Here is a 24,535-nt window from a genome sequence, read left to right as displayed (position 1 = left end):
TTTAAGTAAATTTATGTCTACATTTTAAACTGAGATTTCAGTTTACTTTATACACTGGTGGCTGGTCATTGACAAAAGATCTCCACAGGTGTTTTGTGGTACTTTTCAAATTCTTCAATTTAAAATTGAAAAATTAAAGTTTTCACTTCAAAAATCAAAGCAAAATGTGTGTAAAAAATATTTTTTTTAATATTCACACTGTACGCACTTTGCACTGATTTTTTTCAATGCAGAAAATTTTTTATTTGCAATAAATATTTTTTTTTGTAAATATTTTTTTTTGAAATATTTTTCAGTTCCAATAAAAATTTTTTTTTAGTTGCAATGAATATAATATATTTCTTTTTCAATGCAAGTTTTTTGTTTTTGCAATAACTATTTTGTTTTATTTTTTAATATAAAACAAATAATGCATTAAAAAATAAATTGCACGACTGGGGTCGCACGTACTTGCTCTTATGCTTAAAGTAACTATAATGTTAAAGCTTTTTATTCAAGAAATTTAAAATTTGATATTTTGAAGAAATTTCATAAGTAGTATAAAAAAATTAAATCTGTTTTTATAATTAATAAAACTCCGTTTTAAAATATCTTAAAAAAAAAAAAACAAATATGCCATTTTATTTCTCGTATAAAAAGGTATTTTTAGAAAAAAAATTTTGAAAATTGTAGGAGCCGTTTTTTAAAAAAATAATTTTTTATATATAAAATTTTTTTAACATTTTTCAAAAAAAAAGTTGGTATGCCATTTTGAAGAAATAATTAATTTACACATAAAAACTAAATTTCAAAATTTTTCATTGATCCGTTTTCAAAAAATTGATTTTTCAAAAAAAAATTTTGAAATATTTTTTAAAAAACCAAGAATGCGTTTTTTGAAAATTTTCTAAAATTTTAATATTATCTTTACTTACACACTTTTGTATAAAAATTTTCATTTAAATCGGGTTAATTTTGTACGAGATATTCAGAAACGAAAAAAACCGTTCTATGACAGGTACCGTTAATAACGGTACAAAAAATATTTTTTTTATTTAAAAAGTTGGCCCTTATGTGTAATACTACACACAAAAATTTTAATCAAAATCGTTAGAGCCGTTTTTGAAAAAAATTACTTTTTCTATTTCCGTTATATGGCAGGTACCGTTAGTTTTGGTCATAAAAAAAAAATTTCAATTTCCCCTCTAGGGAATCACCAAAAACTGCTAACTAATAAGTTTGAAGAAAATCACTTCACTCGTTTAGGCTGCAGCTCCAGATAGAGACAGACACACAGACAGACAGACAGACAGACAGACAGACAGACAGAATTGCCGGACCCACTTTTTTGGCATTCTCCATCATCGTAATGTCGTGTAAAATTGTTATCTCGAGTTCGATTTTTTTTACGAATCCTAAACTTGCCCTATAGTGCCTATATCGCAAGTAAAAATGATTGTTTTCAAGTAAAATAAAATTATATAAAATAAAAGAAAAATACAAATATTCTTTAGAGTTTAAATTCCGATTGATTAAAAATGGTATAAATTGGTCTAAAGTTTGTCATATTTTAACCAAAATATTTAAGTCCAATGTATACATATTTAGAGAAAATTAATATGTTTTTTTTATACTAATACTTTAAAAATTTTAAATTAAATTTTTAGAAAGTCCAAAAAGATCCACACTTTTGATCAAATTCATCGATATGATATTTGTGTTAAAAGTCAATGTTTTGTTTAATTGAAAGATAAATAAATTGATCTGCAACATGAAACTGTATCTGGTATCTTTAATATAAAAAAAGATACTCAAAAACACCTTTTTGTTTTGTTTAGATCGTTTATTGTTATAATTGGAATTTCATTGTTATGTGATTGGAGGTAGAAGATAATGATGTATGACACACACGTGCTTCATAAAGCTTATGTAATCAATAATTTAGTTCAAAGATATGTATTTTATTTTTTTTGTTCGATTTTTTCATTCGTTGGAAAGGAAAAAACAACAAACCAAACCAACATAATTCGGATGGACAATCATATAATACGTGAAGATACAATATACAAAAATTAAAGATACAATGCACAGTGGGGTAACTTAGATGATAAAGAGGGAATAAAATCAAAATTAAAGGATTTTATACCAATCGAGGAAAACAAGATTCTACTAATTAAAACTTTCTAATTAACTTTTGACAATTTTGGTCAACTTGACTACCAAATTATTAAAATACGAAAACATATTTTAAAAATTTGGGACATAAACGCTTGATAATTATTTTTTTATACCAATCACAAAAAAACAAAGGTTAACATTTTTTCTGGTATAAACTAAAAATTGAATATAAAATATTGGGTGTTTTTCTTTTAAAAGAATTTACTTTGATAAGTCTTTGCTATTATAATTTTTATTATTGTATCCAACTTTTATGCCAATCTACTACCACTGTGTGTTTAAAACTAAATCAGTTCAACGATCTTGTGATCTGTTTTTCATTTTAAATTATGTTTTTTTTTTTTTTTATTTCGAAGATCAATTGTATAGTGAATTTTTATTATTTCTTTTTTTTTTTCTTTCAATTTTTTTGTTGTACTTTTTTTTTCGTGGTATTATTTGCTGCAGATTGGAATGTACATCTTGTATCATTTAATGGTTGTCATGTCCTCCTTTGTGACTTTGTGTGGTTTGGTTTTGGTTGGTTTGGGTCTTTTGGGAGTTATATAGGACTGCGTATATGTCATCCAATGACACACATTGAGAGGATGTTTTATTTTCTGGGTTTGTTTCAATTTTTTTTTTTTTCGTTTTAACGAGATTTTAATCGATGAACATTTCTTACAAAAATAACATTGTTGAAGGATTTTTTTTTCTTTTTTTATAAGAGACAGATGTTAAAATTGGAGAACTGTAAGGAGAGGTGGATATGTACATAAAGTTGGTCAATATACAAATACAATCGACAGTAATAACAAGCATAAAAGGGTTCATGAAATGCATGTTGCAAATTGACAACTGTTCCAGTTATCCTCGTTTTTGTCACAAATTGAACGAAAATAAAAAAATAAATTAACTAACAATTTGTGACATGGAACAGTTAAAGTTAAGATTTATCAATGTAATGCGATAATTAGATTGGTCCTGGTTGCTGGTTTTACTTTATTTTTCAGTGCATGGGTACTTTCCTTCTTATGATTTTTAAAATAATTGCAGTCTTAGCATGAATCCTGATTCGTTTAAACATTGTATTGATAACAGCAATCAACAAACGGATGTTATGCATTTTTATATTCATGTGTTGTTTTGTAATTAGGTGAGCTAGTCGATTTATTTTTTTGTTTTCTATGAAAAATGTTCCAAATTATTTTAGTGTTTTTAACTTTGTTTTTTTTTTTTTTTTTTTTTTGTCAGTTTATGTAACATTTAACGACTTGTATGTTAGATGTTAAGATTCTTTTAAAAAATTCTGTTGATAGTTTAATGCAAGATTTTAAATTGATACAAAATTATTGGAGATAATACTCTTAAATTCCTTAAAGATCAGATGTTCAAACATTGCAAGATCAAGAAAAATAGCATAAGTTCCGATTAATTTTTTTCTATAAAAAACTAAGTTTTAGTTTTTCAAAATAGCTTTACTCCTTAGTTTGATTCAATCTCAATATCCAAAATAGAATTTAAAAAATAAAATTTTTAGCTTAAATTTTTACGACTAAAATTATACAATTGCTCAAATTTTAGAAATAATAAGGTCGAATATTTTAGGCCTTGTTTATTCACTAAATAAAAATATTTATTTCATTCGACTATCTTAACAAATGTGAAAGTTATCCACCAATTTATAAACGTTGAGCCGTTTATGTGACGGTACACCTTCCTTAAGCAATTGAATTAGGGTAAACTACCCAGTGACCGACACCCTTGCCAGTTACAGACACCTGGCACAGTTTTTCCGTTTTCTTAAGGTTTTGTTAGGGTGTAGCGTACGAAAACTATTTTTAACGCGTTCAGGCATGTATATTCCATCAGAAAACACTTTACTTCATAGTTGGTAGTGATTGGTTTTGTTGTAATAAAAAGGGAAAGTTTCGAACCTCTGTGAAGTGCATGAAACTTGAGAAATTCTTAAGAAAAACGTTAGTACAAATCATTGTTTAAACAATATATCTGTATATGGTACAAAAATTAAAATTGAATATTGTGTTAGTGAATTGCTTTGTAGATCTATTTCAATTTAAGTTATTACAAAAATGATAACATAATTTAATTTTACGTGGGGTGTTCATAACTAGAATATAATGTTCAACAAAATTCAGTCACCGACACTGGTGTCCATAACTGGCGCAATTAGACACGTTTGATGATATTAGTTATGGACACCGTTCTTTTTCTGCAGAATAGCAGTACAAAAGATCTCGCCGAATAGGCACAATTATTTTCAAACCAATTTTTGTTTGCTCCTAAGGCCTAGTTTACAGTTCACCGTGTAAAAAAACAAAAGATTCAAAGCATCGCGTAGCGCTTTTAAATAAGTTTATAAAGTGGGTTTCCTTTCGACTGTGTAAAATTACTTTAAAAAAGTTTGAAAGGAATCTGAAAACGATTCATTCGATTTATGCAAGGTGTGTGTATTGTTTGACAATCATTTTCATGCACACGCTAAAAACTTAGCCCTTGTTTGCCTATTTTTATTTTCCTTAAGTTCACATACTAGCAAACAAAGAAAACTTCCACCTTCAAGTTTGAGGTCAAATCTTCTTTGTGTTCCTAAATCTTTCTTTTTAATTTTAAGGCATGTAACGTTTTGTCTGGGTCCTTATTCTGGTTCTGTGAAAAAATGAAATGATAAAATTTTCCCCATCGGTGTTTTCATTCGACTTTTCATTTTATCATTCCATTTTTGCTTTTAAGCTACCTGTTACATTTTTCTACGTCAATGGTTAAAACGTTAACGTATGATCGTAAAAATATAATTTTTGACGTATTCTATGTCAACTTTTAATTTTCTTGTTAAAACAAAACCGACTTCCATGGATCAAAACTGGGTTTTATGGTTTTTAAAATAGTTCCTATGGCTAAAAGTGAACGAAATTGAAATGGGAACACACTGCAGCCACCAGCTTTCCAATACAAAAAGAATTATCAAAATTGGTTCACTCAGTCCAAAGTTATGCGGTAACAAACATAAACAAAAAAAAAAAAAAAAAAATACAGACGAATTGAATACCTCCTCCTTTTTGGAAGTCGGTAAAAGGATGTATTTCCTTTTTCCATCAAAATTTGTGTCTTGATATATGTAGGTACGCAGTTCAACGGTTGTTTGTATTGCTCGACTGCTAATCTTTTTATGTGGACTCGAGCTTCTTTTTTTTTTTTTTTGTTATCATGGCAGGTACGTATTGTTCTTTTCACAGAAAATATTTCGATAAGAAAATTATTTTCATGTGATAGAATTTTGACTTTAATTTCCATGTTTCCACTGAATCAGAATCGATGAAAACTATTTTCATCAAACTTTTTACAGAACCAGAATAGCCCACCTAAAGTAGAACAGAGAACAGGGGTCGAATCACAGCACACAGTTGTTAACGTATGAACGCTATCTGTTCCTACCTTTTTCTTTTACCGTGATTCGACCCCAGGTATTGAAAATTAAGTTTTGTTATGCGTTGAACTGTAAGCTAGGTTTAAACAGTATTTTCAAGTACCTTAGTGTTCGTCGGCGTCGACATTTCAGGCTGTTATTTAAAAATCCCAAAACAGAAGCAAAACAAAGACGAAGATCTGCAAAGTGCATTAAATGTAGTTGAATGCTTAGCTGCATTTACACTCTCAGTTTTATCGCCGGTGTACGATGTTCCTTCTTGAACTAACACCGTACAACGAGAGAATGTCAGTAGTAAAACCGTCTTGTTGCTCGGTTCTAATTTAAAAACAGACATCTTACACACCGGCGATAAAACCAAGAGTGTAAATGCAGCTTAGATATGGGTGTCCATTACTAAAAAAATCGGGTGTCCACTACTGAAAAAATGGTGTCGGTAACTAAAAAACCGGTAAGGTATTACATTTTTAATTTTGATATTTTTAAGGCATTACTAAATTATTTATGCTTTCATTATACCTAAAAACCATTTCTTATAGTTAAATTAACCATTTAAATAATTAAAATTGAAGCAGTGAAAGGAAAGTTATGAATTTTCAAACACAAATTATCCCTTAAGGGTGTCGGTCACTGGGTACGTTACCCTATTAAGCTCTTATTTAAGTTACCAAAAGTTAAAATTATAATTTTTCGATTTTCATCTTAAACTTTAAAATAGTAAGTGATATTTTTTGGTACACTCAACATTTTGAACAAAACTGGTTAAAGCAAGATTAATGGGAATTACAAAAAATACGTACATTTCAAATGAAACTCTAATGCTTTTTTAAGGAAACAAAAAAATTAAAAGCATTTTGTGCATAATAAATGCCAAATTTAATTGAAATCATTATAGTAATTTGTGAGAAAATAATAACAGCTAAAAACCGTTATATTGTTTTCCAATTTCAGAAATATTTTAAATTTGTTAATTTAGTAAAAATTATAATAAAATTAAGAATGTCGCATATAAAAAATATATATCTTTGGGAGAAATTGCGTTTCCTTGGCTGCAATAATTATTTTATAGAGGCCAATTATGTATTAAAACCCATACGAAAAACTTAACATGCCCAAGGTCAACTAATCTCGTTGCATTCAAATTTAAGATATAACAATAAAAAAAAAAGTAACGCATACGCCACAGTGATCCTTATAACTTTTTGATTAATTTCACTTTTTCAGTTAAGTTTAACAATTATTTGAAATATTAGTACAGATTTAAACTTGCTCTACGGAGTTATTATTGGTTTCGTACCCAACAAAAATGTCTAGGTTTTAGTTAATAACGGAAATGCTTCAGAACATCAAAAAAGTGTTTTTGTCATCTCATCTCTTGGTATGCCAATATTTTGTTCTAGCATTTGTCCATTGATTTTTATTAAATTTTGGAATTTATATTTTTTGTTGTTTTTTTTTTCATTATCTCGTTTAGAACGGATACCTTGATTTTTATCAACAATCGCTTTAACAATTTTTATAAAACAAATAATCTAAAAGTACCTCTTATAAAACAGTGTTCTGATTTTTTTCCGAAATGTCTTGTTCAATTTAAAAAAAATTTCTACGAAGGATTTGATATAATTTCTTGATTAATATCAAGAAGAAAATTATCAAAAAATAAATTTTAAAGTTGTACAAAAAATTTAAATTTTTTTTTTAGTTTTTTGAAAATATTGAATATTGTATTTTTTTAATTTTTGAATTACCGTGTTGATCAATAATTGCTACAAAATAGCATGCGAACTTAATTTTTTTTGTTTTTTTTTTTTTTCAAAAAATAATTTAGGCAGGTAAAGAAAACTTTAAAAAAAATGCTTTAATGATTTTGAATTTTTTTTTTCTGAACATTTTTCTCACTATTACCATAAGCAACACGAACATTTTTATACAAAAAAGTTTTAGTAAAGTTTAAGTTTTTACATATACCTATTATGTTTCTTGATTCATTTATTCCTTTTCAATGGCCGAATAATTTTTTGTCACACAAATTTTTGAATATTTTATTTGAGAAAATCTAATTTTTAAACGGTTTTAGCGATTTAAGAAACTTTTTTTTCTAAAAATTCTTTGTTCTACAAGAAATTAAACGACATACTTCGATTATAGTCCAAAACCATTTAAATTAATTTTATAAGACATCCATTTACTAGTTATTCATATAATTCTCATTTCAATGTTCAATATTCTGAATTAATACTTGTTGTTTAATCACTTTAAAATAATTTATGTTTGTAATCATATATTTCATTGATTTAAAATTATTTCAAAAAAATCATATAAAAGGCAGAGCTTGATTCAAAACAAATCACTCTTGTTTGATATTTCATTGAGCAAAGGTTGCCTAGCGCTAACGTTCTCAAAAAAGTATCACACCAGGGGGAGTGGCTTTAATTATAAGCCAACCTTAAATCGTTTAATTATTTTTTTATTATTTACGACGTTTTCTTCAAAGCGCCAAAATATTTTACAAAAAGTAGTTCAACGCAGTTTATGATTGCCAACTCATTTCATTTAACGTAATTTAAATTTCTCAATTATTTTATTAATAAAATTGTTAATATTCATATTTGAAAATACAACAAAACGTCTTTTCATTCATCTTTGTTGGTGATTCAATTTTCTTTTGTTTAATACCTTTGTTCGTTTATCTGTTCAACGTTTACTACGGTCTTCGGACAGTATAAGCGCCTCAGAATAAATAAACAAAGCTGCGATTTCTAGATTTGTGACAGATAATTTGAGAACTGATACTACACAATAGTGTGTAGTCACACCCACAAACATCAAGGACGAAAACCTGGTCCTACAATTTTATATTATTTTTTGAGTATTTACCTACTTTTGTGCAGGTACATATTTCTTAAGCAAAACGGCTTATAAATGCCGCCGTTTATTATGCTGGAAATGATGTGAATTTTAAAATAAAACTTCTGATACCAATTGATTTAAATATAAGTCACTTACAAAAAATGTGTTATCTTAAAATGGACAACAAAAATTAAGATTTTTAATTTATTTTTTGTCAAAAATCATAATGATTTCTTAGTAGGTACATATTTTTTTTTTTAATAACTTCAACTCCTTTTACAACAAAAAATTATCTTTTATTTTGTTGAAAACCTTGAACTTTTCATTTCTTTTGAATGAATAAATCTTCTTAAGTAATAAATGATAAAGAATCCATCAAAACAAAATCAATCTAAACAGTAAAAAATCTAGAGCTAGCTTTTTTTTGTGTAGCCTAGCCTCTGTAATTTTCTCCGACCAAAACATTCCGAATTTCCATCTCTAAAACTCCGAAAACCAAACACTTTTTGCAAAGCCAAACAAAATAAAAGAGCTTTTGCAATATTGAATAAGAGACTACAAAATACATCAAATCGGCTAAAGAGAGTTCACATCCACCATCTTCATGATCATTTTTCCCTCTGTTCCCATCGTCACAGTCAATGGCAGTTAAATTAAACAATTTTTTTTATTATTCCTAATATCCTAATGCACACAAAATGATAATAAAAAAATAAAAACAACAAATATTTATCCACTATCATCTCTGCTAACAGACAACAGAGAGATGCTAAAAGCTTACTCTTTACTTAATGCAAACTCTTTTGATCCCCAACTCTGACTCTTGTGTGTTGTTGTGTATCATGTCGCCGTCGTTTTGTTTTTTTTTTTTTTTTTTGTGATGATCGTCGTCTCTACGTCGCGTCAATGTTGTATAAAATATCAAACAACAAGTCACCTTTTTATTTCTCTCTTTGGCCAAGATTGGCGTTTATTTGTTTTTTTTTTTTTTTTGTTTACCTTTGCTACCCTTTTTCCGTTTACTTTTTTTTCTGTGTTGAATCATCAATAAAAGAGAAGAATGAGGAGGGGGAGATGGGGGGTCATTGTTGATGTCCGTGTTCAAACATCCAACCGATCGATGATGGGCCGATGAGTGAGAACCATAACAAAAGATACTCTCACACAAAGTTTCGTTCGTTTGCAAAAGATACACAATGTGCAGACGATGAAAACGACAACGACAACACGATGGAGCGATGATGGGGACATGAGAAAAGATCGCTAGCGGAGGAGTAAGTAACCCCGACAAAGTTCTAGAACTCAACAACATCGAACTTTGCAAAAAAAAAAATTACAAAAACAACAACACAACAAGAGAAAATACAAGAAAACCAAAAAAAACTATCTTTGGGGGTCTCTGGAGCCTCTTTTTGAACGCTGTTGATGTTCGCAAACACAAAGTTCAAACCGAAATGGCACCACCGCCATCACCAACCAACACAACAACGGGCTTATTCATGTTGCATCTCTTAGATTTTGTTCCATTATACAACTCCTCAACTAAGTACGTTCGGTGTCGGTGTAACTTTTTTGTTTTGTTTTCATTCGTTTTTACTTATTTTTCATTAAACCACGATCGCACTGAAAAACGAGACTACTCCACTCCGACGACAACATCATAACAGCCGGTGATCGGGGCACTAAGGCAGCAGCAAAACGCGACTATACGAACAGAGCTTGGACTTGGACTCCTCCGCCAAATGGTTTTCAGTAAAAAAGCGATCGTCACTTATGTAGGTTGCCCATTTCGTGTGTCGTTGTCGACAAGAAGTTCTCTGTTCTGGTGTTCTTCTTCTTTAAAAAGTTTTTTTTTTTTTTTTCAACAAGAAGAAATTTTCAAGCTCTTGACCCGGCTTTTTTTGTTCGGAATCTTTTGTCAAAAAATCGGTCTTCGGTTCTTCGGTAGTTGCCGCTAAATAAACACTGCATTTTGTAGTGGTCAATAAATTTTATTAAAAATGTTTGTCATTGGACATTGATGAGAATTGGGTGGTTTGTGTCGGTGTAACATGTGAATTTTTGCGTTGTAATATCGCAAAACGGTTTTTTGCGGATTGTATGGACTTTTACGACTTATCATTGGATTCTTCATGTCTCTACGATTAATTTGAGATCAATCTTTTGAAAATCCATCAAGTATTTCAAAAGTTATAGGCAATAGATACAAAAGTATCTTTTATCAAATATCTCGAAAACCCTTTACTGAATTTGTATCTTTTTGACGGAATATTATTTTAAGAATGTTTTTTGATATTTTTCAATACCGTTGTTCATAGTGAAAATTTATATATACATAAATAACGGGTATTTATTAAAAAAAAAAACCATACCACACTTTGAATGATTCAGAACTCTTTATAAGAACAACTCTCTGCTCTGGACTTTTGTTGTGCACATTTCTGGCTTTCGGTTTGTTAACTTGGGGCTCGTTTCGTTCGTCTTCTGTTGCTGCTGCAGAAATGGTTTTCTTTTGTTATATCCACATGTACCTTTTAAGTTGAGAGAAGAATATACAAAAAAAAAAAACTAAGAAAAAAGAAGAATATATTGGACATTGGATATTATACCCGCGTATTGCCCCCCTTTTCGTTGTTTGTCTTGAACAGAAAATAATATATATTGTCATTGTTCATCTCGCGTTTCTTCGTTTTTTTCTTACATACCTTTTTTTCGTCTAAAAGGGTTTTTATTCCAAGTCTACAAAGGATTTTATTTTTTCGAGAAATATCATTCAACTAAAAATATACATCAATGTACCGAATGAGGATTTCGTCACTAAATATCAAGTCAGGTATGATTTATTAAATTTTTTTTTATTAATTCAAAATAAAAATTAAATTTTTTCATTGAGGTAATTTTAATTTGTATATGTAAGCAATATGAGTAAGCTTTATTGAGTGTTAAAATAAGAAGATAACAAAACAAGAAAAAAAAATTAAAGAAGAAAAGATTAAAATCACCAGGTTTGCGGTCAATGATGGATTTCAACGATGAGTGTGTCTCAAGTGACATAATTTTGAATGTCAATAAAGACAAAAAAAAAATAAAAGTAGTTGAAGTGGTTCCATTAAGTCAAGTTTTACTTTTTGACTCATTAAAACCACAAAGTGAATTTAATTTTTTTTTTTATTTATTATTTTGGTTAAGCTAAATTGAACATTTTGTTACAAATTAATCGTCTTATTTAATATAGGTTATTTAAACAAGTAAGAAAATTAGTAATATATTTGAAATAGAATTTGGAATTACAAAATAAGTAGGATTTCAACAACAGCTTTTGGAGATCCTGTTTTTTTTTTTTTTTTTTTTTTTTTTTTAAGAGGCTTATAAAACAATTTTTTAAGCTTAAAATATAAACATACAAGATTTACAAGGTTCTTTAATCAAGTTCAAAAGCATTTTTTAAAATTCTTTTGATCTAACACTCTAGCGGTTTTTTGTTTTAATTGATATTTATTAGATAACACACAGAGAAAAATATGACCCGCTAAAAACTAACAGATTGCCATATTGTTTAACCGTCCATACATTTCATAAGGAAATCTTATTAAAATCAACGATTAATAAGGTTTTTTTAAGGAGATTTCTTATTATTTTTATAGAGAAAATCTTATTAAAATTTGACTGAAAAGTTGATTTTTTTTACAACTTAGCACTTGAACAAAAATCGCGATCAATATTTTCATGGCAGGTTGGTTCAGGTGGTAAGGTGGGCGACTAATGATTTGAAGTCTCCAGTTCGATTCCCAGCCTGGTCATCGTTTTTTTTATTTTTTTGCAGATTTTAAAACAATAAGGAAAACCCGATTGTTTTAATAAGGTTTCATTCTTGGATGAAAACCATAGAGAAATCTTATTGTTTTTGTTCTATTTTATGTGGTCTATTTTTCTCTGTGCATTAGCATGTTTTCTACAGTTTTAGTAAAAAAATAAAAAAATAAAAACAAAATGAAAAATGTTTTTCGAAAAACGTAAATAAGTTTTAAAGATTTGAATTTTTAAAAGTAACGGTACTTAAAGGCATATAACTATAACGGAAAAACTAATTTTTCTCAAAAATGGTCTTATAACTTTGTTAAATTTACGATTATTAATTGATTAATCACGAAATAAGAACGTTTTTAGTGGTTTTATAGAAAGCCTCAGTGTAACTAACCATTTTTTGACTTCTTCGTAAGCGGCCTTATGGATTCAAATATTATATTCCAATATAAACAACAACTGCATAGTAAAGTTTTTCATATAGAGTAATAATTGGATTAACAAAAACGGTGTACATTTTATTTTGAAAAATCAATACGGATAAAAATTCTTTGGATAATTTTGAAAAAAATAAATACCTAGGTAAATAAATAATAAAATGAGTTTTCATAATTTTTCCTAATTTTGATATCAAGATTTCTTAAAGTATTTTATGGGAAAATTTTCGTTTATTCACAGCCTTTTTTTTTAATCAAGGATTATTCCATAGAAAAACCTTTGATTAAAAAATAATCGAGTGTTAACAAACCGGTCCTAGTCATTTACGAAGAAATCAGAAATTAAGAAAAGGGTACTGTTTACTAAATTATAACAAAATATTTCTTAAAATTTTTATTTTATTTTTAATGATTTTGAAATTTTGTCATATTTAATTCAACTTTTAAAATGTCCTTTTTTTTGAAATTTAGCTGGGTTCTTTCCTCTTTCATATGTTTTTCATTATTCAACCTGACAAACCACAAGCTGGAACTAAATAATTGACAAAAAATGTTTAAAAACGAATACTTTTATACAAAAAATAAAAAAAAACTTTTGTTTTCCAACCACTGTTTTCTTGTTTCCGTGCAAAGTATTTAAAATTTTGAATACACAAATAAGAGAATTTTGAAATACGGGACAATCACGGGACAAATTACAAAATACGGGACACTTAAACGTCCCGGGTTTATTAAATAAAAACCCGGGACAAACTATAGAAATACGGGACAGTCACCGTAAACATACGATTTCTCATTTTAATTAATTTCTTAAACTGATATTTATAATCGATTTTCTAACAAATTATTTTAGGTATTTATTTATTTTATTCTTCAAAGAAAAAAAAAATGGATGATAATAAGTAATTATTTTTTTTTTAAATTGCCCTATAAATCTATAAAAAATAGTCTGAAAATTGTAAGTCACTTACTAAGATTGTTGAAGTTTTAAGGATAAAGGTTAAAAACCCCTTTTATTATTTATTTTCTTCTCTTTATTTGGGTTTTTTATAATTTTCCTAAAATTAGACTAAACTTATATAAGAACGAGAAAAATTAGATGCATGGTCATACGTTTTTGTTCTTGAGGTTGGTTTGATTCTAAAAATAAGTAAAAAAAATAATGAAATTTTGTTCTAAAAATTAAAAAAAGATGGGAAATGAATGAGCTTCTAAAACGATAATTTTCGAAAAAAAATTAAAAAAAAAACAACTCGTTTTTGTTCGTCCAAAATTTTTTGTTCAGATAATCAAAACGATTTCTGATTAAAATAATTAAGATTTCACTAAAAGCTAGACCCAGCTTAAATGGTTGAAGCTGGTTTTGAGATAATTAATTTTTTTTTTTTTTTTCAAAAAGTTATAGGATTAACAATTATGACATATTCTGAAAGTTTAAAGACAAAAAGACCCTAGCAGGCCGACATATTGTGTTAATACATATCGCACGTTGAGAAAGATAGTGTCACAACTCAAGAACATGATTTTGCAGGAGAAGTTAAAAAAGAAAATCATAAAACTAAATTCACTAAACTTAAGGGCTCTCCGAATTTGGTAAGTTATTCATCCCAAATCCAAATGGTTTTCGAATAAATTGATTTCTTGTGAAATTTCTAAAATATGTGTCACAGAACCGTCCTTCTGTCTGTCTGTCTGTCAGCGTGTCAGTCTGTCTAAGGAACTACAGCCTAAACGGATAGGTCGATTCACTTGGTTCTTAGAATAAATTTTTTTTGATCCAAAAAACAAAGTTTTTCTCATTTACCGAATTTGGAAAAGTTTTAAAAAAAAAGTGTCAAATATTTTGATCACTTTAGAAGCTTAAATGTTTTGAAATATACCTAAGCAAAATATTGTCAAATTTTCATAACCCTTTCTTTTTCTTTCTTTGTTTATTAAAATAATTTTGCAAAATATTTCACTCAAATTATGAACAAAATTGTACGAGTAAATAGAATGTTTAAAACATGAAAAATACCATAGTACTAGTCCTTAATTTATTCCTACTCAATTTAAATTTAAAGTCACAATTTAAAACAGAAAATTAATACAAAATAATGACTTTTACAGATTTCACATTTTAAATGGCGCCTTTAAATGAATCGTTTATTTCAGAAACAGCATAAGTCCACTTTTTCCAAAAAAATTTTTTTTGGAAATTTCTCATTTATGTATAGTTATTCATCTTCTGAAAAAAAAATTAAGTATGTCAGACCCCCCAAAATACGAAAACTGAAAGAAAAGGGTTCAAAATATATGGAAAATTTTCACCCGGTGACAACATTTTTGACTGTTAAATACATGACTTTTTACCAGTTTTAAATTATTTTGGCAGCAATCTTGAAACGCACCCCCTTTTGTTATATATCTACAAAAAGGTAAAAAATTACTCTATCTATATCTATTAAATTCATTAAAATCGTACTCAGGACTCAAAAGTTATAGCCAGATTTCTGGTGGTGGCAGCATTTTTAACTCTTGAATAATATGACATTTTACCAGTTTTAAATTTTTTTTCGCAAACATCATGACACGCAAGCCTTTAAGTTATACATCTATAAAAAGGTAAAGATTTACTCTATCTACTGCTATTTAATTTATTAAAATCGGAAGTAGGGTTCAAAAACTATAGCTAAATAAAAACAAAAGTTTTACCACAAAAATTTCGTTTATTTCAGAAACGACATAAGTTCACCGACTTTAAAGGCTTAAAAACCCGCAAAGACCTAAAAAAAAGTTTATATTTTAAAGGTTTCTATTTAATTTATTAAAATCGGAAGTAGGGTTCAAAAACTATAGCTAAATAAAAACAAAAGTTTTACCACAAAAATTTCGTTTATTTCAGAAACGACATAAGTTCACCGACTTTAAAGGCTTAAAAACCCGCAAAGACCTAAAAAAAAGTTTATATTTTAAAGGTTTCTAAATGCATCTTAGGCTAAATTATAACTCGGCATACTCTAAATTTGAAGTGTTGTGGAATTTTAAGTAAAAAAAAGTTTTTTGTTGCTCCTGAAAAGTTTATGCTCATGGACTTATGTCGTTTCTGAAATAAACGATTCAAATATAATGAAGACTGAAAAAATTGGAGCTTTTGGTATACAAAAATTTCGAATCTAAAATTAGAAAATGAAAACAAAATTTTAAGTTTTCATTAGTAAATGAAGGTCGAATGTTAAAACACCATTAATGAAATTTTAATTTTTCTATAGGAGAGCCTATAAATCCCCCACATTTTCCCATGACGTTGCTCAATGCATGTATTCACAATTTAAATATATCAATTGACATTCCTAGATTTCGAATTTAAAATTGGAGCGATTAAAGTCTCAGGTTTTAATGGTTTTAAAAATCATCCACTTAAATGATATAAATTATAAATTCTTTTTTAGATTTACCGTCAATATGTGTTTTTTTTTTTATTTATGATAATAAATATTTAGTAACTTCTTAAAATATATCATCCATATTGCATTATCAAAATCTGTTTGCCGTTATTGATAAAAATGCAATGGCCGTAAAATTCTATATATTATGAATGTTCTACTTGTATTTATCGGTCATTTAACCTTTCCACAATTTTCGAAACTGCAATTTACAATAGCACATTTTAAAAAGCTCTAAAATATTCCCACTAAATAAATTTGAATTTTTTCTAATTTGGATCATCCCGAATTCCTATTTATAAATACTCATTAAATTTTTGTTTACAGCTCACTTAACCAAAATCCAATGTAACAACAAAAAATTTCCCAGGACCATAACTCCTTACAAATTCCACATTCCATTGATTGCAAAATAATCTTAGAACTTGTAAAATAAAATATTTCCTTACCAATCTATACTGCAATTAACCCCCATAAAACCGTCAGAGTTCATGATCAAGAGTAGTAAAAATTCCATATTTTTTGCTTAAACGTTTCTTCATCATCTCTTTCTCGATGGGATTAAGCAGTCAAACAGACACAAAAATAAAAAAATTCCAAATATTATATTCTTCATCTTTCGACAAAAGACCATCTTTGCTTAAACCATTAGTTTAGGTACTTACTCTCGTCGTACAAACCAAACTTAAAAATGATAAAAAAAAAACACAAAAAAATAACACCGAAGAACCTAAATGGAATTCCAATGCAGTGTGCATGCAAAAATTCCACAAACAAGGAAGTTCAAAGTCGTGCCAAGTCGATTTGGCTTGAAAAAAAAGGTCATGGACATATTTATGGGGTATCTTTTTAGCTGCGGAGACGCTTTTTTTTTTTTTTTGTTATTCCTTGGTTTTTGGTATCTGTTTGCCGTCTGATTTGCATTTCATTTCATTCTTCTCAGCAGTTAGAAAGAAACGACTTTTTGTTTGTGTAGAGTAGAAGATTCAGAGTCTGCTATAAGCTTATTGATGGTGTCTTGCTTTTGTATAATGTGGAAATTGAGTACTTTTTGATTGATAGGACAGGAATTACAATCAGCCAAATGCAATAATGCATCTCAGGATTTTCTTTAAAAAATATAAACCTATACCAAACATTGTTGGGGCATTGTAATTGAATTCCAATGGAAGAGGTATTTAACAAAAGTTAATACCAAAAGAAAAGCCAACAACAATATCACAAAAAAAACGTGATTTATCGGAATATAATGGGGTTATATTCTGCTTTTTTTTCTCTCTTTTTTGGATTTTATTTTTTTAAATTTTTTTCAAGAACGTGGAAAGGGATCAAATGCACTCAACAACGACTTCTACTGACGACGACGTGAAATTTAACGCCTCTCGGCCGGATATGAAAAAAATACCAGGTGATTGTGCAAGGTGTTTTTAATTTTATTTAATTTTTTTTTTTTTCGTTTTTTCTTATTCATTCTACACGATATTCCCCAAGTCTTTGAGTTTGTTTTTTTCTTTTAATTAAATTCAGTTCAGCAGGTGCGAAAGAAAAGTGAAAACATTAAAGAATAATTCTTATTTTTATTGCTTTTTGTTGTTATTATTTTTTTTTTAATTTACATTATTTTATTACATTCGGGCACACAATTAATTTGTGTCATTATGTTCTTTAAGTTTTTTTTTTATAGGAATGATGAACGGGGATGAATTTGCTAACGACAGCGATATGACTAGAATTCTGATGAATGAGGTTTTTTATCATCTTTTATTTCGTAATTTAGTGAATGAATTTCATAAAGTTTTGGTCTTCTTTTTTTGTCATAGAATTAAAAATACAGATGAAATACGATTACATAAGAAATAAGCGCACAATTTTTGAATATAAACCTTTTATGACATTTTTAAGGGAATATTTTTTTTTGTTCGTGGAAAAATTGTAAGATAAATATAGTTGAAAAGTTAATAGTTATACGAATCTTGATAAATACAGAATAATTTAAATAAAATTCAAGACATTTGCGTTTTTTTTTTTGTTTTCATTATTTTTTGGACTTTATGAATAACTGGAAAATAAAGTACTTTTGCATGTTTCATTTATTACATAGGTAGTTTTTTTGTATGAAAAAGTCAATTTTTCAATTTTAAGGACAATGTTACTCATTTATTTTCAATGTTGTTGTCAAAACGATGGTTATTTTCAAAAACTTAGATTTTCAATGAAATAAATAATTCTTTTGATCTAAGGAAGCCTTAACGCATGTAAAAACCTTTTTTGAGACCCTGAGAATTATGGATTGATTATTGAGTCTTCTTTTAAGATTTTTTTAATTCATAAGTGAGTTTGATTATTTAGCATTTTGGTTTTTAAATGTTTTTAAGTTAAACATTCCTTGAGACCCCTTAAAACTTCGGTAAAAATAGTCTCTTAAAAACAAAACTGTTTTACAATCACTAAATGGTACTATCACTTTGACATTTCATAGCTCTCGAAAATTAAAAATAATTTTTATATCTTGTTCAAAAAAACCATTTAAGACCCATAAAAAAAAAAAAATATATGAATAAAATACTCTTATATGAGGATTTGAAAAAAAATAAAAAAATTCGGTCTTATAATGATTTCTGACGTTTTTGTGATGAAACTAACATCGATGCTAAGTGAAACACTACTTGGGACCTCAAAAGATATATACAAAATTTATTGAGTCTAGTTAAAATAATTATTTCTATCTTCTCACACATTCTCCGTTTTTAAATAAATTAATTTTTTTGAGCCTTAAGTGTGTGATAAACCAAATTTTACTTGAGACCTCGAAAAATTGAAAAAAATTTAGAAAAACTTATTGAGCCCGAATGTGAAAACTTTAATTTTTAATGAAATAAATAATTTCTTGAGTCTTAATCATTTTTAAGCCTTAACCCTTAATACCTCTACTAACCTTGTTTAAGACCCCACAAATTATGGATTCATTGTATTAAGTCTTCTTTTAACTCGATTGTTTTGATTATTTTGCAATTAGCATTGTGTCGGTTTTTAAATTAAACATAACTTGAGACTTCTTAAAACTATTGAATAATTAATCTAATTAAAAAAAAAAAACAAAGCTCTCGAAAAAGCAAACCCACTTGAGACCCCGAAAAAAGCATAAAATACTCGAAAATAAAAAAATTCGGTCTGATAAAAATTTTCCAAGTATGTACTTATAGTATAGGTATCTCAATTCACTTAAAGCTTTAATGTGTGATTTATGAGACACAATTTACATTGAGACCTTAAGGATTATTATATAGAAATTAAAAGATTAAAATTATCTTGAGAACATTTTAGCATCATTTTAGGAGATCTTTGCTTCAAATAGTCTTTAAAAAATACACTAAAATTACTCTTTTTTTCATTTCTTTTTTATTAGGCTTTTTGCCAATATGAAAAATGATTAAATAATAAGACCGAACAACGTATGAACGAATTTGCCAGTAATTTCATAAAACCGATATTTCAACAGCTTTATTTGGTATCACTAATTGACTACCTATGTAACTCATTACAAAAATCATTCAAAATGTAATGCTTGAATGTCTCAAATAATTTATCATACGATCCATCAAATTTACAACTTTAAAAGCTGCAAAAAGAGCTAAAAAGGGCTCTTTGGCGATGACACACAAAAAAAAAAAAATTAATTCTTGTAAAGTGAGATTTTAATTCAAATCAAATCCGCATTCCAACAACAGGATTTCATTTTAAATACAACTTCAACAGTAATTTGCACATTAAAGACCTGATTCTGATTCTCTTATACCTAGTCTTCATCTGGCTACGCTGACATCAGGACAGGAACAGGATAGATATGTACAGATGGTGTACATTTATTTATGTGTAGCGAAGGCGGTTAACTGTTTTTATTTCAATTAACACTTCCTGACAGTGTCTTGGTATCTTTTTTTTTTACGTTTTTTGTTCTGTCGTAGAATGAAAATGTGTCTTGTGCATCTTAAGAAGTCATTAAACCTAGCTCTTTTTCTTAAACTTATGTGACAGTTGTTTATGAGTACTTTTAGAGAACATAGAACCAGAACAACCAACATAAAAAAACACCCTTTAATCGAAGAATAAGAAAAAAAAATAACAAAAAAAAAAAGACTATGAAGCAATGTTCGCGTTGAACATGAAAGTTGCTTCTTAAAGAGTGAAACAATGTTATCAAAGGACAAACAGGTATTAATGTGTGTCCTGGATAAATGGAGAACATTTTTTTTTTTTTTTCATTTTGTCTCCTTTGCCAAAGAAGGTGGAACAAAAAAAAAAAAAATGGTTTTGTGTTTAATGTTGCAACAGGTGGTTCGTTGTGTTCAGGAAGTAAACTTTGTCAAACACAAAGATGGTAACACACTTGGGTATTAAAAAAAAAAAATAAAGACACAAGGCAAGCAAGCTGCTGCTGGCAGGGATGATGCCATCCACACACATGTGTGTTCTTGTGTGCTAAGTGAACTGGAAATTGAGGATAATGTAAGATGATGGTCTTTATGTTTTTCTGTGTGTTTTTGCTTCTTCTTTTGTAAGATATTAGAGCAGAAATAACTTTAAAGATTTTTAATACATTTTTCTAGGATTAGATTTGTCTCTATACAAAAATTTGTTTTCTAAATTTTGAAAGGGAATTCCTTGATTTGGAAAAATTAAGACCCTAAAAAAATTCTGATCACCAATTGAAGTGTACAATTATAATTATTTTCCGATATGAGTAGTTTTAAAGAATACTTTTCAACAAATTATTTCCCTCCTTCTTTGGGGTCTCAAAACAAAAAAAAATTGTAGATGAGACTTTGTAGTCTCAAGTTCTCAAAGAGTTTTAATTAAAACAAGCAGCACAAAATAGTTTATATTGGGTTTGATCAATTTATTCCTTCTTTTTTGAGGTCTCAAAAATATCTCTTACTACCAAATTTAAATTTGAAAATTTGATCAAGAAACTAAATTATTATTACCTTCGTAAATATAATTTCTAAAAAATCTTACGGAATAATTTGCTTTGGGGTCCCAAACAAGATTTTTCTTTCTTATCAAAATTTGATGACTGATTAGTTATTATTTTTCTTAGAACTAAAATATCTTAATGTCAATCTTAATTACTGACTCCGTCCTTTTCCTGATTTTTATTTGTTTATTTTATTCTTTTGGGGGTCTCAAGTGGGTTTGGTAAATTTTGCTTCTTTTTTTACGAAACTTAAGTTTTTTTAAAATTTGATTTATTATTTCGTAATTTTAAGGGGTCTCATGGAATTCGTTTACTTAAATTACAAAATTACAAATTAAAAAAAAAAAACATCTAAAAGGAAGACTTAATAAATCGATCCATAACACTCGGGGTCTCAAAAAAGATTTGTTTGTATTCAGACTTAAAAATAATTTGGGTCCAAGAAAAATTTATTTCTTTCAAAATTAAAGTTTTTGAAAATCAGATCCAATAAAGTATCAAAAACTTTAAACTTAAAAAAAAACTAATTTTAAAACAGAGAATTTGTGAGAAAATTCTAACTTGTTTCAACTCAAAACATTTTTTGTGTCATTTTTGAGGTCCCAAGTAGGTATCTTAAAAAAGCAAAATGCAAAATAGTAAAAATTACAAATTAAAATAAGAAATCTTAAAGGAAAATCAATAAAAAAATCCATAATTCCCGGGGTCTCAAAAAAGGTTTGTATTGTATTCAGGTTTTAAAATGATTTGGGTCAAAAGAATAATTTATTTCATTCAAAATCAAAAATTTTTAAAACCAAAATCAATAAGTTTTTCACCTTTCTTTGAGGTCTCAAATTAAATTAAAAATTTAAATTTAAATTAAAAATTAAAAACTTAACAAAAAAACTTATTTTAAAACAGAATGTGTGCGAAAATTCTAATTTATTTCAACTCAATATTTTTGTAGAATTTTATGAGGTCCCAAGTAGTGTTTTACTTAGCATGGATATATAATATTGTATTGTGTTTAGATATACAATAAGAAAAAGTAGATATTTATTTAATAAATGTATTCATCGTGAGGTCTTAATTAGGGTCCTAACTAGCAACATTTTTTGAATAATTTCTCTCGAAATAACATTGCTGAAAATTGGATTTTATTTAGTATTTCAATTCATATTTACGGTCTAAAATAAATCTTGACATTTAAGGCCTTAGATCTAAAACTATAATCCTATGGTTGTTAAAGTTTTTTTTCTGCAAATTTTGTCTTAAGAAAATCAAAAGGGACAACTTTTCTTTTCTTCCCAAAACCCACTAAATTTTAAGTCCTTGCACCACTATCCCTTTTCGGTTTTCCTTATTAAACATTCTTATAAAATTTATTTGCATTTTACTCTACAAGTTTGCATCTGCTTTTTTTTTTATATGACATTCTCGACCACCACAAATCGTAACCTATCTTTTCAAGGAAGTATAAAACTGAACTAGGTATAAGGCCAAACGAAAATCCAACAAAAAAAAAACTTCTACTCCTGCAGGATATCTATTTGACAACGAATTAATGGCTTTTACTTTACAAACGTTTCCTTTTGTATTCTTCGACGACGAATAGAAACGAACTTAAACTAGTGTACATTCACCACAAACTGAGCAGGTGCTATAGAGAGCTGTTTTACTGCTGCTTTAGTTGCTTCTTTATATGATTTCTCGTCTTCTGCTTGCCTGGTTCTTGATATTTCTGCTGTTTGTCCAGTTCCAATTGCACCAAACTTACTCCTAGCTCTTCTACTCCTATCCAGCCATCTACTACATTGTTGAGGTCGTTCATATCGTCATCGTCGTCGTCGTAGTTGTCGTTGTAGTCGTCGTCGTCATCATTGTATCCTCATTGATTCCAATGCACGATATGCGTCTTGCTCCTCCTTGAAGTAATGGATACAATTTCTACACAAACTGTGGTTATGACCACTTCTCTTCATGGTGCATAACTTTTTTCTTCTTCTTTTTCTTCGATGATTTTCCATGATGTTTCTTTTTTTCTTCTTCCTCCTCGTCTTCTCTTCTCTACAAGCCCTCTCAATATCATCTCGTCTTCCATTTCACGTTAATTTATTTTATTCTTGGCCATTCTTACCATTTTGTTCTTCGGATTGCTTCTTTCGAGCTTCTTGTGTGCACATCTCACAGCACAGTTCTACTTGTCTATGTATACTTTATGATTCGATTTGTGAGGCAGTACAAACTATATTCGTATCTCTATAAGAGAAGGTAGGTATATCAATTGCCAATCCTTCTATATAAAAATGCGAAGACGGAAGAACAAAGAAGAGGAGCAAAAGTCTTCCTTATGGTCAATCTACCTTTGGGGGATATAAAGTATTAGCCAACAGCTTTTGAAGCAGCTGCAGGATTGAGCTTGATTGGAAGTACACTGAAAGAAAATATAAAAATCCCAATCATAAAATTTGGTCACAAACATTCTTGTTTGATGTTCTCAATAACGATTGAGATGGTTTTGACAAAATTAGAAGCTAAATGTTTTTTGTGGAAACCGACGGAGATAGCGGTATATAAAATGTCGCCAATGATCAAAAGTAGAAGAAATTGTAACGCCAGGATTAGACGGTGGTCTTAAAAACGCGGCAGGTCTTATAAAAATGAATCCCAAAAGTAATGATGCAGATTTGTTCGAAATGATCTCAGGATTCCAAATTTGTACATAAGTTTCAAAATCGTACCTGATCCCTTTTTTGAGTTACAGGCATTATACATATACATATATACATTTGACTTAGAATGGGGGAAAAAAAATTAAACAAAAAACAAGAGCACATAATAATGTCCTATACCTTTTTGGAAAGCTAAAATATACTCTTTTAATTTGATGTTTATTTGAAGTTGATTGAGCAAATAGTTTTTGAGAAATTTAATTTTAAAGTTATTATTTTAGAAAAAAATAATTTTTTTTCTTTTAGTTTATTTTACTCTATTGTTTTTAATAAAGGGTAAAATTTTTTTACACAAATCAATGCTCTCGTTGATTTTAAGTCAAAAACAAAAAACCGCATGTTTAAAAGTATCTTAGTTTTTGAGATTTAAGAAAAATGTATCTTTTCTCCAATTTTTTTTTTAGCTTTTTTTAAATTTTTTTTAAATAAAAAAAAATTAGCCTCAAATTAAATGTAAAAGGTCACTGTAACACGCTGCTGATCAGGACGTCTTTTTTTTTTTAAATTAACGCGAAAAGTCAACGTGGATTCATGAAAAATGGTTCTCACGATGAAAATCGAGAAGAGGTTTTGTGGTCCCTGAGGACCTTAGCTGACCTGAAATCTATGTAATATGGGATATTTTTCTGTTATACATAACATTATAACTCTTACATTTCAAAAATAGTCCTGAAATATTCAGAACGTAATAAAAATAACTTTAAAATATATAAAAATTAAAAAAAAATACAAAAACTCTGAAAATG

At 28.2% G+C, this 24,535-nt stretch overlaps 1 protein-coding gene across 2 annotated transcripts in view; it reads left to right on the top strand.

Annotated features, from left to right (window-relative positions):
• LOC129919561 (mucin-17) overlaps positions 1–24,535 on the top strand; it is a 270,017-nt gene that overhangs the window by 91,486 nt on the left and 153,996 nt on the right. Inside the window, exon 1 of one of the 2 annotated variants that reach the window (XM_056000486.1) lies at positions 10,542–11,267. The exons of the other annotated variant lie outside the window; for it this stretch is intronic. Within the exon in view, the coding sequence (XP_055856461.1) occupies positions 11,228–11,267 (40 nt within the window). The 5' untranslated portion in view covers positions 10,542–11,227. Of the gene's footprint in view, positions 1–10,541; positions 11,268–24,535 lie in introns of those variants that run through there. 2 annotated transcript variants of the gene reach the window in all.

This window comes from Episyrphus balteatus, chromosome 4, assembly GCF_945859705.1.
Source record: "Episyrphus balteatus chromosome 4, idEpiBalt1.1, whole genome shotgun sequence".
Taxonomy (NCBI): domain Eukaryota; kingdom Metazoa; phylum Arthropoda; class Insecta; order Diptera; family Syrphidae; genus Episyrphus; species Episyrphus balteatus.
This window is presented reverse-complemented; position numbering and strand designations above follow the sequence as displayed.